Source organism: Pelodiscus sinensis, chromosome 14 (assembly GCF_052426305.1).
Source record: "Pelodiscus sinensis isolate ZL-2025 chromosome 14, ASM5242630v1, whole genome shotgun sequence".
Lineage (NCBI taxonomy): Eukaryota > Metazoa > Chordata > Testudines > Trionychidae > Pelodiscus > Pelodiscus sinensis.
The window spans coordinates 37482705-37498491 of NC_143065.1; the positions used below are offsets into that span (position 1 = coordinate 37482705).

General features: G+C 41.9%; 1 protein-coding gene across 8 annotated transcripts in view; it reads left to right on the forward strand.

Annotated features, from left to right (window-relative positions):
• The window catches only part of PGPEP1L (pyroglutamyl-peptidase I like), a 75996-nt gene extending 60256 nt beyond the window's left edge, over window positions 1–15740 (forward strand). For all 8 annotated transcript variants that reach the window (XM_075896985.2, XM_025187800.3, XM_075896986.2 and 5 more), the window contains 3 exons: window positions 10082–10198; window positions 12625–12851; window positions 13768–15740. In XM_075896985.2, the coding sequence (XP_075753100.2) occupies window positions 10082–10198; window positions 12625–12851; window positions 13768–13936 (513 nt within the window). In that variant the 3' untranslated portion in view covers window positions 13937–15740. The remainder of the gene's footprint in view (window positions 1–10081; window positions 10199–12624; window positions 12852–13767) is intronic.
• The last annotated feature ends 47 nt before the right edge of the window (window positions 15741–15787 follow it).

Genomic DNA, 15787 nt, shown 5'->3' on the forward strand with positions numbered 1-15787 from the left:
GAATAATCACATCTCTGGATCTGCTGGCAATGCTCCTCTTAATGCAACCTAATATGCCATTAGCCTTCTTGGCTATAAGGGCACACTGTTGACTCATATCTAGCTTCTCATCCACTGTAATCCCCAGGTCCTTTTCTACAGAACTACTACTTAGCCGGTTGGTCCCCAGCCTGTAACAATGCTTGGGACTCTTCAGTCCCAAGTGCAGGACACTGCACTTGTCCTTGTTGAACCTCATCAGATTTCTTGTGGCCCAATCCTCCAATTTGTTTAAGTCAATCTGGACCCTATCTCTGCCCTCAAGAGTATCTACCTCTCCTCCTAGCTTAGTGTCATCCACAAACTTGCTGAGGGTGCAATCCACCCCCTCATCCAGGTCATTAATAAAGATATTGAACAAAACCGGTCCTAGAACCGAACCTTGGGGCACTCCGCTAGAAACCGACCGCCATCCTGGCATCGATCGGTTGATCATGACCTGCTGGGCCTGGCCTTCTAGCCATCTTTCTATCCATCTTACCATCCATTTATCCAATACACATTCCCTTAACTTCCTAGCAAGAATATTGTGGGAGACTGTATCAAAAGCCTTGCTAAAGTCAAGGTATATCACATCCACTGACTTTCCCACGTCCACAGAGCCAGTTACCTCATCATAGAAGCTAATCAGATTGGTCAGGCACGACTTGTCCGTTCTGAATCCATGCTGACTATTCCGGATCACTTTCCTCTCTTCCAAGTGCCTCAAAATGGATTCCTTAAGGATCCCTTCCATGATTTTTCCAGGGACTGAGGTAAGACTGACTGGCCTATAGTTCCCTGGATCATACTTCTTCCCTTTTTTGAAGATGGGCAATACATTTACCTTTTTCCAATCATTCGGGATCTCTCCCGGTCTCCATGGCTTTTCAAAGATAATGGCCAAAGGCTCCTCAATGACATTTGCCAACTCCCTCAGTACCCTCAGATGCATTAAATCCGGACCCATGGATTTGTGTATGTTTAGCTTTTCTAAATAGTTCCTAACCTGTTCTTTACCCACCAAGGGCTTATAGAATACTAGGACTGGAAGGGACCTTGAGAGGTCATCGAGTCCAGTCCCCTGCCCTCATGGTAGGACCAGTACTGTCTAGACCATCCCTGATAGACATTCATCTAACCTACTCTTAAATATCTCCACAGATGGAGATTCCACAACCTCCCTGGGCAATTTATTCCAGCTGACTACCCTGACAGGACCTTTTTCCTCATGTGCAACCTAAACCTCCCTTGCTGCAGTTTAAGCCCCATTGCTTTTTATTCTATCCGCAGAGGCCAAGATGAACAAGTTTTCTCCCTCCTCCTTATTACATCTCTTTAGATATCTGAAAACTGCTATCATGTCCTCCCTCAATCTTCTCTTTTCTGAACTAAACAAACCTAATTCCTTCAGCCTTCCCTCATAGGTCATGTTCTCTAGACCTTTAATCATTCTCGTTGCTCTTCTCTGGACCCTCTCCAATTTCTCCACATCTTTCTTGAAATACGGTGCCCAGAACTGAACACAACACTCCAATTGAGGCCTAACCAGCGCAGAGTAGAGCGAAAGAATGGCTTCTCATGTCTTGCTCACAACACACCTGTTAATGCATCCCAGAATAGTGTTTGCTTTCTTTGCAACGGCATCACACTGCTGACTCATTCAGCTTGTGGTTCACTATAACCCCTAGATCCCTTTCTGCCATATTCCTTCCCAGACAGTCGCTTCCCATTCTGTAGTATGAAACTGATTGTTCCTTCCTAAGTGGAGTACTTTGCATTTGTCTTTATTAAACTTCATCCTGTTTACCTCAGACCATTTCTCCAATTTGTCCAGGTCATTTTGAATTATGACCCAATCCTGCAGATTAGTTGCAACCCCTCCCAGCTTGGTATCATCTGCTGACTTAATAAGCATACTTTCTATACCAATATCTAAATCGTTAATGAAGATATTGAACAGAGCCGGTCCCAAAACAGATTCCTGCGGAACCCCACTTGTTATGCCTTTACAGCAGGATTGTGAACCAATAATAACTACTCTCTGAGTTTGGTTATCCAGCCAGTTATGCATCCACCTTATAGTAGCCCCATCTAAGTTGAATTTACTTCATTTATTGATAAGAATATCATGCGAGACCGTATCAAACGCCTTACTAAAGTCTAGGTATACCACATCCACAGCTTCTCCCTTATCCACCAGACTCGTTATCCTATTAAAGAAAGCTATCAAATTTGTTTGGCATGATTTGTTCTCTACAAATCCATGCTGGGTGTTCCTTATCACCTTGCCACTTTCTAAGTGTTTACAGATGATTTCCTTAATTACTTGCTCCATTATCTTCCCTGGCACAGAAGTTAAACTAACTGATCTGTAGTTTCCTGGGTTGTTCTTATTTCCCTTTTTATAGATGGGCACTATATTTGCCCTTTTCCAGTCCTCTGGAATCTCTCCTGTCTCCCATGATTTTCCAGAGATGATAGCTAGAGGCTCAGATACCTCCTCTATCACCTCCTTGAGTATTCTAGGATGCATTTCATCAGGCCTTGGTGACTTGCAGGCATCTAACTTTTCTAGGTGATTTTTAACTTGTTCTTTATTTTACCTTCTAAAACTACCCCCTTCCCACTAGCATTCACTATGTTAGGCGTTCCTTCAGATTCTCGGTGAAGACCGAAACAAAGAAGTCATTGAGCATCTCTGCCATTTCCAAGTTTCCTGTTACTGTTTCTCCCTCCTCACTGACCAATGGGCCTACCCTCTCCTTCGTCTTCCTCTTGCTTCTAATGTATTTATAAAAAGTCTTCTTGTTTCCCTTTATTCCCGTAGCTAGTTTGAGCTCATTCTGTGCCTTTGCCTTTCTAATCTTGCCCCTGCATTCCTGTGCTGTTTGCCTATATTCATCCTTTGTAATTTGTCCTACTTTCCATTTTTTATATGACTCCTTTTTTATTTTTAGATCTTGCAAGATCTCGTGGTTAAGCCAAGCTGGTCTTTTGCCATATTTTCTGTCTTTCCAACACATTGGAATAGCTTGCTTTTGGGCCCTTAACAACGTCCCTTTGAAAAACTGCCAACTCTCCTCAGTTGTTTTTCCCCTCAGTCTCAATTCCCATGGGACCTTACCTATCAGCTCTCTGAGCTTACCAAAATCTGCCTTCCTGAAATCCATTGTTTCTATTTTGCTGTTCTCCCTTCTACCCTTCCTTAGAATTGCGAACTCTATGATTTCATGATCACTTTCACCCAAGCTGCCTTCCACTTTCAAATTCTCAACTAGTTCCTTCCTATTTCTTAGGATCAAATCTAGAACAGCTTCCCCCCGGTAGCTTTTTCAACCTTCTGAAATAAAAAATTGTCTCCAGTGCAGTCCAAGAACTTATTGGATAGTCTGTGCCCTGCTGTGTTATTTTCCCAACATATGTCTGGATAGTTGAAGTCCCCCATCACCACCAAATCTTGGGCTTTGGATGATTTTATCAGTTGTTTAAAAAAAGCCTCATATACTTCTTCCACCTGGATAGGTGGCCTGTAGTTGACTCCTAGCATGACATCACCTTGTTTTTAATTCCTTTTAGCCTAACCCAGAGACTTTCATCACTTCTGTCTCCTATGTCCATCTCCACCTCACTCCAAGTGTGTTCATTTTTAATTTATAAGGCAACACCTCCTCCCTTTTTTCCCTGTCTATCCTTCCTGAGCAAGCTGTACCCTTCTATAGAAACATTCCAATCATGTGTATTATCCCACCAAGTTTCTGTGATGCCAACAATGTCATAATTGTACTTATTTATTAGCGCTTCCAGTTCTTCCTGCTTATTTCCCATACTTCTCGCATTTGTATATAGGCATCTAAGATCCTGATTTGACCTTGCCTCCCAGTTTTGCCCTGACCCTCCTTTCTCTCTGCCATTGTAGCTCACGCTCCCTCCCATTTCCGACCCATCTCCCAGGTTCCCATGTTCTCCACTTACCTGTGGGCTTTGCTCACCTGTCCCCGTCGAACGTAGTTTAAAGCCCTCCTCAAGGCTTTAAGACGGATGCAAGATGGGCTGTCCATCTTCAACCCATCTTGCGTCACTTAGCGCATTAGTCCGGGAGCCGACCTTGTCTATGAGCCAATCTGGTCTCCTACCATGTTTGCCTCTCTTGCTACACATCGGGATGGTTTCTTTCTGTGCCTTCAATAAGGCTTCTTTAAAATACTGCCAATGTAAAATTGTTACACTTGAGCTCATCTTTTCTTCCTAGATTACTATTGTCTCCATTCTTATAGAATGGATTTTCAGAGGGCTGTCAACTAGAACTCTGGCAATTTTTGGCCATGCTCTCTTGATTCACTAACCACACAGCAAAACAGAAAAAAAAATCTACCCAACAAATTGGTGTTGAAGTGGCCAATGAGGCCATGCTCTACTGCCCATTTTTTAAATTTTCAAAGTACCACCTTTGTGCTTTCCCCCACACTGCTCTTCGCCCTGGGGAGAAGCTTGCCACGAACATCTACAAACCTCATTCTCTTTCTAACCCCTTCTTAAAATGCTTCTTTGTGGTAGTGCCTACAAAAATTTAACCGTTAAGCCATTTTTGTGCAGATACCATAGCCTATCTTGCTGATCAACAGTGTCTCATTGTTTCCTTGTTGTCCCTGTCTGTCTGTAACCATCTGTTGTCTCTTGTCTTAGGCTGAGAGGTAAGCGGAGACTGAGGTGGTCTTTTTATTCTGAATTTGGACAATGCCTAGCACAAGAGAGGTCATAGTCCATGACTCAGGTTATCAGGAACTACAGTAATACAGAAACAGGCCATGTCTACACAACAAACTTTGGTCAACTGAAGTTACATTGGCATACAGCTGCCCAAGTTGGTATGCTTGTGTCAATGCAAAGTGTAGTGCACAATGGGTGGTATCAGAGTGTGTGTCATGCTGCCATCTGGGAATGCCTTTTGGAAAATTGTCCCAAAATGTGTTGCGATAGAAACGACTCACCCAGGGATCTCTAGAAGCCAGAGATCACATTCCCAACATACAGATTCTCCACCCTCTAATACAATTTTAGATGGGGAGGGCACTTCACTGATTTTTGAAGTGGCCCTAGGCTGCATCGAAAGGAGCAGTGCCTCTGGCCAAAAGGGCAGGGCCAGGACACTTCCGTGCTACCTCTCCCACAGACCCTGATTGGTCTGGGGGTGGGAGAGCATATCAAGTCTTTGCCCCCACCCCTTCCACCTAGAGAGAACTGCCAGCTGTTCTCAACAGCTAGTGGTTCCCTCTAGGCACCTGCCTCCTTGCAGGGCAGGAGGAGACTTTGCACGCTCCCTGACCCCCAGGCCAATCCCCTTGCAGGGTGGGAGCAGGGAGCGGGACACTTTCCCCCCCCCCACCTCCTGGCTCTGATGGGCATCCACGGACTGGATCCATCTACTTGGTGGGCTGCATCCAACTTGCGGAGGCGCCTTTGCCCACCCTTGCTCTAATACCATCCATATCCCATAATTTTTTCCACTTAAAAAATTCCCATGAACTCTTGGGACAAATTTCACCATCCAACACCTCTTTCAGAAGCATGGAGCCCTCAGAGCTCTGCACTATTCTCATGAACATTGGAAGACCAGAGCATGATTCTCCTGTATTTAGAGACCTGCAAGACGTACCACATCCACAGGGTACATGGCGTTTTATTCAGAGAGAATTTGCTGATGTAGCAAAAAAAATATGCCAGACTGTTGGTGTTCATGGAGCAGCTCCAAATGGTGACATTTTTTTGGCCCGCAAAATGAGCACCAACTGGTGGCATTGGCTTGTAAGGCAGGTATGGTCTGGCTAGCAGAGGCTGAAGAACTTCCAGATGCTCACCGTTGCTCTCCGTGCCAAGACGCAAGAACGAAAGTTGCACCGATAGCAGAGAAGTGAGTGCCTGGAACCAGGAGCCTGGGGAAGCTTGCAGTGCTGGATTGCTACTGCTCAGTGGGAAATCATTTTGGAATTGAAAAATCTGAAATTGGGGCCCTTGTTTTCTGATGTGCACAACTCTGACTCTCTGCAATGTGCAGGATGTTGCGGATGGATTTGCACCTACGGAGATCCCAAGAGTGTTGGGGTGACAGACAGCATGCATATCCCATTTTGGCACTTGCCCACCTTGCATAGAACTCATCAACAGAAAGCTATTTTTACACAGTTACACAAGCATTGATGGATTGCCAGAAATGCTTCGCTTCACCAGTATCAGTATGGACTGGCCAGAGGGTGAATGATGAGTGCAAATTTAACAACATAGGACTTTTCAGAAAGCTGCAAGTAGGGGAATTCTTTCCCGACCAGTGGATTATCTTTGGTAATATTGACATGCTAGTAGTGATTCCAATCACCAGCCTAGTCCTTGCTCCCCTGGCTCAGGAAGCCATTCACTGGCCACCTCAAGAACAAAAGGAAAGAGACATCTAACAGCTTAGCAGACACAGAATGGCAATGAATGTGCTTTTGGTAGATCGAAGGGATGCTGGTGGTGTTCACTTGCTAGAGCGGATCTCAGTAACAAAAGTATCCCACTGATTTTAGATGCCTGTTGTGTCCTATCTCTGTGAGACAAAGCCTTGCCTATGAGGAATATGGCCCACCAGGGGCTGGAGGGGGGGTGGTCCATTGAATGAAGCAATAGCATTTCAGTCTCAATTCCAGAGTATGAGCATACAGTACTGAATATTGGCACCACTTTCCACAGGCAATGATGTTTTTAAGCTGAAGAGGGTAACAAAAGCACAGAGCACACAGCTGCTACCGGTGAAGCTGCCCAGGCCCGTGTGTTCCTAACCAGTTTACTGCGGAAAACTCATTGGAAAGCAGCATGGACAAGTATCCAACTATAGAGGAAGAAATAAGGCAGCCATCCTTTTTAGTAACCTTAGAAACCTTTGGGAGGGGATTGCAGGACATGCAGTTTGTGGTGAAAGAGGCTGCCTTTCCCGTGCCACCTGGTCATGGAAGGCCACGTTACTATGACTGATCTTTTCACCACAAGATTCAGTCCCTCCTGTCTACTCCTGGCAAGATTGTGTGGAACTAGCATGGTTTGTTGGATGGTTGCACACAGAAAGGAAGAGCTGCTAGGCATGTTTGCCACTCTAGACAATAAGGAAAAGGAATTTTAAAAACAGTCAGGAGGTTTGAAAAAGTCTGTGTGTGTGTGTGTGTGTGTGTAAATTTGAGCGTAGATATATGCACAGATATGGTAACGCAAAGCGACTTATGACAACTGAAATCTGTAGTATAGATCAGCCTAAATAATAAATCAATCACTTAAATTATTTAGGATCTACTAGAGGTTATCTTCTTTTCTGTCCCTGGTATAGTCCATAGAATTTCACTGCAGATCACAAAGTTCCTCCTATATCAGCTATTGGCCAAATTTAACCCTGGGTGTGTTGCCATTGATATAAATTGTGCAATACCACTAATGAATTTGGCCTAGTCTATTACAGTTCAAACTAAGAGTTCAAGAGGTTAATGACAACAGCAGGTTTAACGCTTATTTTTGGTCCCCATGTCTTGCAGAGAAGTTGCTATTGGTCATGTTACTAAGGGCTTACAGTTAAGAAAGGAAACATCTCATTAAATATTCAATTTAAATATGCGTTAGAAAATAAAATGCTAAGCACAAATTGGCATGGGTTTTATTTTTTTGGAAGCAGAGACACAGCAGTGCATTCTTAAGCAAGATGAGGCAATGGCCTCTCAAAGACTTGTCAGTGCCTAGAGGAAAAAAGGCTGGCAGTGTTCTCTAAATGTGTTTACTTCCCCGCAGGCATTGTTTCCTTGCTCCTGTCAGATAGTTGATTGAGCACAGCTAATCAATGTTTCCGCTGACAAGAAAATTGGAACAGTTTATTTAGGAAGTCAGTGTTCAAGGGCAAGTTTCCCAGTCCACACAGTGGAGACATGGGCCCCATCCATACAAGTGTCCATAGTGACAAACAGGTCTGCTTTCCTAAAGGCACACTGGGGTACTAACTCACCATGCCCTTTCCCTGGTACACACCTTGTTTTCCACCAGACCCTTCCCTAACACAGACCATATTCCTTCTGCAGATGTCTTCCTCCCACAGAAGACCACCTCATGGCTTAGCAGCCAGTCCCCTTCAACCTTAACCCCCACGCTCCTGATCAGAATCCCCACATGGTTCATCCATTAACCATTGGAACAACTTACCAAGAATCAGGGTGATCTTTCTGTCAGTGACATTTTTAAAATCAAGATTAGATCTTTTTCTAAAATACACACTCTTGCTTCAAATAGAAATTAATTAAGGGACATCTTATGACTAGTATATTAGAAGAGGTCAGATTAGATAATTAATTAGAAGTCTCTTCTACCTTTTTATAACCTACTGGCAGATTTACTCATTTTTGCTCCGGTCCTTAACTCAAGGAATTTTTATAACTTTTTTTAAAACTAAAACTTTACTGTAACACTTTTATTTTTCAAAAATACAGTTTTATTTTTATGACTTTCAGATTTCTTAAAGGGATTATTGAAATGTGAGGTGGTTCTTAGTAATTTTTAAAAAATGGAAATTCCATCAAGTGTATTTTTTTTTCTTCATCCCTAAACTCTTCTCATTTGCTATGTTTTAACAAGAAAGGGCCATAGTCAATTTGGTTTCCAATAACATTGTCTTCTAGTTTTCAAACTTTCAGCATTGATTTAACTGTGCCAAAACAGAGCACTTCTCCAAATTTCTCCATTCTCCCTTTTCTGTAAGGTTTATTGAGAAGCAGTCCTATTCCAGGTTCATCTTATTTTTCTGGCTCATCTTGAGTCTCTTACAACATTTGGTGATCCTAACTCTTGCAGCTTAGGAGGAGTTCTTGAACAAACAAATGGATGCAGACAGACTCACAAACACACTCTAATATAGATATGTTCGATCGATCGATCTAAGAAGAATCCCATCCCACTAAGTGGAATTTCTGTGTGTTGAGGAACCCAGGCAGATGTTTCACAGTCCAGGGAGACCTTGTCCTGCTCCGGCTTCTTTACAGTTTTAGAATCACCAAGCCTGAAATGAGTAACGGAACAACAAAAATAGGCACCTCTCACAGCCTATTTGATTACAAATCTCTGCTGTTAATAAAATGGAACTGTATAGAAAGCAGAGGTAACTTTCCCATGGCCAGCCCTTTAGCTTGGGAGCAGTGAGGCAATTCCTCTTTGTCCAAACCACCTAAAACTTGTATGAGCCCTAGAAAATACATTGCACGGCTATTTCGGCTATCCCAAAATAGTTACCCTGTGTCTACACAAGTTGCCCGTTATTTCAAAATATTTTTCAAAAAACAGGACATACTGTTTCGCCATCCCGGTAAACCTCATTGCAGGAGGATTAAGGAATGGCTCGAAATAGTGCATTATTTCAAAATTTGGTGCTGTGTAGATGCGCCAAACTTCAAAATAATCTATTTTGAAATAGACTCAAAATAAGATGTGCAATTTGCATAACACAAATTGCGTATCTTATTTCGAGTTTAGGGTGCTGTGTAGACACACCCATAAAGGAGAGTGCTTCCTTGCCAGAAGTTGGACAGGATGCCTTGTTGGGAATTTTATAAGATTTGTGTGTCAGCACAAGCATAAATTCAGCCCTTACATCCTTTGAAGGGACAGTGTTGGTTATATTAAGGGTTATATCAAGGAGTATAAACATTTTTCCGAAAGTGACATCTTGAGACACTGTCTTGTGACATCTTGAGACTTACCATTAATGATTGTATGGACCCTCTCCCTTCCCCTGATAATCAGACATCTCTTGGCAAAGCAACAATAGCTTAACTTAAAAAGTGGCACTAGGCAAATATTTAATGTATTTTAGCTTCTTTTAAAGTGATTTGGTCTCTGGAAACAAGTAGAACATATGACCAACCATCACTATGTACTCTTTAGGAGTCACTAGGGTAGATACATTGCATTGTGACGTGCTCTCTGAATTGGACCAAAAGCTGATTTTCACAACACCCTTTTAAGAATGCTTTTACAAACCCACATTGATTCTTTCTATGTACAGGAGATGTCTATGTTAGGCCTTGGTGAAAACATAGATCTACACATCATGCAACTGCCCGTGGCTTACCGAAAAGCAAAGGAACTGGTCTGCAAGATATGGGGGACTCTTCAACCACTGGTCAGTGATCATTACATAGTTGAATTTTATTTATTTATTGCTTAAATTAAAATAGAGCCATATATTGCAGTGTCTGTTCAGAGAGTGGATACAGCTTGTCCACTACAGATAGTCAGGAAAAACAGGAGAGAGAAGTAGGGTAGAACTTCCAACTATGGGCTGAGAGATAGGGTGGATGGACCAAAGAAACCTACTTGAGCTTTCAAAACCTCTCCCTCTTTTCAATCCACAAAACAAAGGGTATTATCTTTTAAGCACCTGAAGTGATAGTGAGCAATTAAATGTAATGTTGTCCCTCTGGCTGACAAAATGGACAATCGGGACTTTGAAGGACAATGCCGTGAAGGTGTTTTCATAGTATAACCACCAATAATATTAGTGCCAGTGATTCTCTTTGTTTTTCATTGTGAACCAACTTAATCAGAATCTCACTTTTTTCTTCCCCACACCTCTACTGAATGAAACAATGAGAGAACTATTCTGTGGGCCATCACCAAAGACATCGGGGGACACTGGTGATCTTCGCACTGGAAATGGTTACACTAGCTACCTGCATTAGGAGGGTCTTTCCCAAAATAATTCATTGAGTTTCTAGAAAGGCTGTTGGATGCTCTTAACAAGAATCAGATGGAAAAGGAATCAGAGCAATTAGATCACCACCCAAAAGTGGACCTTAGCCAGAACACAGACAGATGCAATGCCTGTTTGTAAGGATTTTCAGCTGCAACAGGTGTAACTGATGTGCAAACAAAGCTAGTGTAGCTCTGGGCAATGAGCAAAAGGGGCACAGTGCTGGATTCTATGATACTAGCTAAATTAAGCTCAGAAAAAACAAACGTGGAAAAATAACTGGGGAGATGGGAATGCATATCTGAGAAAGCATGGGTGGGTGCAATATTTCTCTCCGGTGTCTAGTTTAGATGGAGCGGTGGTACAGAGATACAGAACTCCTTTAGTTCCTTCACAGCAATCAAATGGCAGCTGGAGAGAGCCTTTCAGGGTACTAAAACAACTTTTCCTACTGTACATAGGATCTCAGATGATTTTCATCATGATATTTGAGCGTGTAGCTCTGTAAGAGAATGACAGCTAACCATTGCTCACTATGTCTTGGTGTAAAAAAATCTATCACATTAATGTTTGAGAAGTGTAGAGGAACAGCTGGTGTTCGAAAGGTGAATATGGACTCTGGATACATTCTAGGCAACTTTTTAATTTGTTTTTTTTACTGACTCCCTATAAAAATCCCCATCCTCTTATAAAAGGACACAAGATCAATGTAGAATGTCAGGCTTTTTAACAATGTTTTTGTAGAATAAATTTCAGTCAGATGCATACCAATCACTTATAGGCAAATACGTTTGCAATTTAAAAAAAATGTTAGAAAATGGTACATTATTGCATCTTGAGATATTACGCGGATAGGTAAAGTTGCAATTTTGTTAGTTATTTTACCACACTAAAGAATGTTCCTCTCAGTAGGCAAATGTGTTAATCAGGAGCAACATATTTAGTGGGATGTTCTGTGACGCAGTTTAACCTAATGAGAATTAGGAAATAATGTAAGTTCTGCCTAAAAGTGATGCATTTACTTGGTGTTCGGTGATTAAGTGGCACTTATGTTTAGTGATGAGCATGGTATAAAATATTTATATGCTGCTAACTAGACATAAAAATGTCCTTTCCTACAAACATTGATAAACACCAATTTGGGGCCAAATCCTGCAATCCTTGTGCATCCAAAACATCTATTTAATGAAGTTTTGGGTGGGCAAGAAACTCAGAATTTAAGCTCTAAAAGAAGAAATAAAGCTCTAGCACAGGAAAACTTATTCGAGCATTTCATCCAGTAGAATATTTTAAAATTAGGATTTTATAAAAGATCCTTCTTTGCTTAAGTGTGAAAGCTACTTACTTGGAATAAGAAGCTGCTAACTTTGACGGCTTGATTAAGAAGACTCTATGTCCAGTGGGTAATATAATCTGCACCTTTAGAATCTTATTGACAGACACTGTGCAACATCTTTTGGGAGTTTTTAAAGGGTCAGCTAAAGAATGATGATGAAAATTGGTGCAATTTGATCCATAAGTTAATGATGAAATAAATAGGTTAGCTTTTAACCATGGTGTTGTGTACAGAATAGCGGAAAGAACCTCTGTCAGTTACAAAAAAAAAAAAAAAGGATGTGGCATATATCCTTGCACTTAAGTCATCATCAAACTAGATAAAACAAACAACAAAAGTCCAATTTTGTTCTTCATTACAAAGGATTACCTAACTTTTCTCTAAAGAGGAGCGATAAAGATACTTCAACTTGGAGCTGGTATTTCACAAAGTGTTTGGTGTTACTGCATTGGATGATTTTTAAAAACAGGTCTGTCATTTTTATTTCCTCTTACTCACTTTGGCGGGGGCAAAAAAACAGCTTACTGTCCACATTGGACTGTCTTCATCTGCCAAAGCGATCATCCTTGAACAGTGTGGGAAGAACAAAGGCTACAAAGAGATGGATGTGTGTGGTTTTTGCCCAGAAGGTGGTTGTTGTCTGTCAGATGGCCCAGAAAGGATTGAGTCTACAATTGATATGAAAACTCTCTGGAAAAATATTTCGGTGGAAGGGATTGATATTGTCTTTTCAAGAGATGCAGGAAGGTAAACCATTATTAGTGGGAGAGGTAATTAAAGCAGCTTATTTCACCTTCATGAATCATTACAAGGACTTGTTCCCCCCAATACAAATATCTGCATAAAGTTAACAGTCATAGGAGTAAAAAGGAAAAGAGGGATTGAAAATTTAAGCTCAAGACATCTGCGAAAAATAAGGTGGACACAAATGTTTCCTAGAATTTGTAAATTCCAGTAGAATCAATTTTTAAAACAAAATATGACAGTGGCAATTTTTTTCAGCATTGCACAACATAATGAGAAAGTGATTCTGACTAGCCTGATTTCAACCCACTTTCATTGTCCAAACAGAGTGAGAGGCGTACAAAAGGTGAAGAGTACAAAAGGAGCAAATTTAAGAGTAAACAAATTCATTTAAAATCTTTTTAAAAAGTCTATGACAACTAACTTTTTTTATCTGTGTTTTTAACCTGTCTTTAAAACCAACCAAAGATTCTTGAAGGTCAAAATTAGCTAGTTTTTATTTTCAGAGTGTTTGGGTCATGGAATGATGTGGTAGGACAAAAGGGAAGAATTTATCCAGTAAGCATCTTATACATGCACTTTTTAAAAACAAATTGTGCTATTCAAAGGGGTGGGAAATGGGGTTCTAATGGTAGGGGAGTGTGTGGGGACAGTTGGGTAATTTCCCAACTAATTTAGTTTGTGACCCCACAAAACAATGCATGCATATATTTTTTTTTTATTTTGCTACCTCTATTTAAGTGGGAATCCATCAAATCAAGTCAAAATTCAAGGACTGTTTGTTTCTCAAACCATTTTAATTTCCAATTTTCCTAATTCAATGTACAAACTAAATCAGCGTTGACTGTGTAAAGTGTGGTTAATTACCATAAATCCAAGTTTAGCTTTCCTTAATTCAGGTTTATTTTTAATATTGTAGGTACATCTGTGATTATATCTATTACACCTCTCTGTATTACGGTAACGGAAGAGCAGCTTTTATCCATGTGCCACCATTATCCAAATGGGTAACAGCAGACTTTCTAGGAAGAGCCCTACGGATGATTATCTTAGAGATGTTAAAGCAGTGTGGACAAAAGACAGAATAAAAAGGATGGTTTATAGAAGACATTCAAGTTTCTCAAAATACAATAAAATTATTTTGCCTTCCTCAGCAACCCATAAGATTTTAAAAAAAAAAAAAAATCAAACATTACTTCTGATTTAGGGTACAAGGAAAATTCTCAAGAAAATAGTATTAAAAAGGTTACCTTGCTCAGCTCTCAAAGACTTGTTAAAAAGATACGAAAGGAAAGTGATTTAACACACACTTGGAAAGTTGGTTTCTGATATCTGATATGCAGTTTGACTTTGTACATCTTACTTACAAAAATTCAGTGACGTGCACGATTATAACCACACACAATTTCAACTTCATCTATACACGAGGGAAATTTTTCTCCCAAGGCCAGTAGAATAGATCCGAGCCATATAAAATGTGCCTATAAAAAGTTTGTATTTTGGGATGAAAATTACATGCAATGCTCCCATCTTGTGGGCCTTTAAAATCAACCTCCCTCCAGAAAAGTTTCCCTTTTATGAGCCAAGATACAGTCACCTCCTCAAAACACACAAAGCTTTCCAGTGGCAGGCCCACACGCAGGCGGGATGCGAATGCACTCCCCATGGTTCCCCATGAGGCCAATCCTGGCCAGGCTGGGGTGGCACACTGCCCGAGCTGGTTGGGGAAGACTGGAGCTGATCTCCCTACTCCCCGATCAATGCTGGGGGGGGGGCTCTTCCCGCAGTTTCCAGCACCCGTGGCCAGCGAGCTGCTGCCTGGCGCCGCTTCAACTCTGCTTGAGCTAGGCTGGGTAGGGTTGCTGGTGCTAAGGTGCAAGGCAAAGGCCCCATGAGCCCCATTCCCTCTAGGCCAGGTCCCAGGGATCAGAGCTGTAGCCAGCAGAGGTTGTGAGGCGTGGCTGCTCTCCCTCATGGTCACTGCAGCTGCTTGCCCGCTTCTCAGCTACTGCCTGGCCTCGGGACACAGGTACATGTCACTCCAGAGAGCGCCTAGAGTCACGCCGCCCTTCCTCTCCAGCGTGTCTTCGTCCCCCAGTGCCTGAGGCTTCACAACCCAGCTTCTGGTGGCTTGTAAAAGTCCTGCACCACGTGGGACATCCCCAATCCTCCAGTTATGGTTGGTGGGATTCCGTCTTTTCCTCTGCCCTGACTGTGCCCAGCATTACACATCCTGCAAAGCCAGGTCCTGCTCCTAGCCCCAAGACCGGAGGTTCCTGTTTTGCATTCCAATAGATCCATTTACATTCGCACCAGAAATGGTCACAGAAATGTGCCTAGTTTGAACATGCAATGAAATGCAAAGAAGTCATCCTCGGTCTCTAAAATACCGGAACCTACAACAGCAAAAGACCCATACACTACAGTAACTGTTGTGAGCTACAGTGTTTGAGTTCGTTGCCTTAGAACAGGGGTCTCCAAACTACGGCCCGCGGGCCGGATGCGGCCCGCGAGGCCCTCTCATCCGGCCCGTGGAGACCTTTTTGTCTACGGAAAAAAAATTACGGAAATTTACGTGTATCCTGCCAAGATCAGCCGCCGCTGATGACTGCAGCTGGAAGTCATTGAGTTGCAAGCAAATGACCTCCTTAGGGACAAGTTCAAAATAGGACTGGTGGGTTTTTACCAGTTTTTGCCCAAGGAAGACTTTCCTAATGTCAAAACTTTTGCATCAAGGTACCTTTCAATCTTTGGAACAACATACCTGTGTGAACAAACATTTTCAAGAATGAAATACGTGAAGAACAATTTGAGAACAAACTTGTCCGATGATAATCTCAGGTCACTGTTGATGTTAGGGACAACAAATCTAAAGCCAGAAATGTCTGCTATTTTGGCATCCAGGAAACAATTTCACCATTCACACTAATACAGGTGTT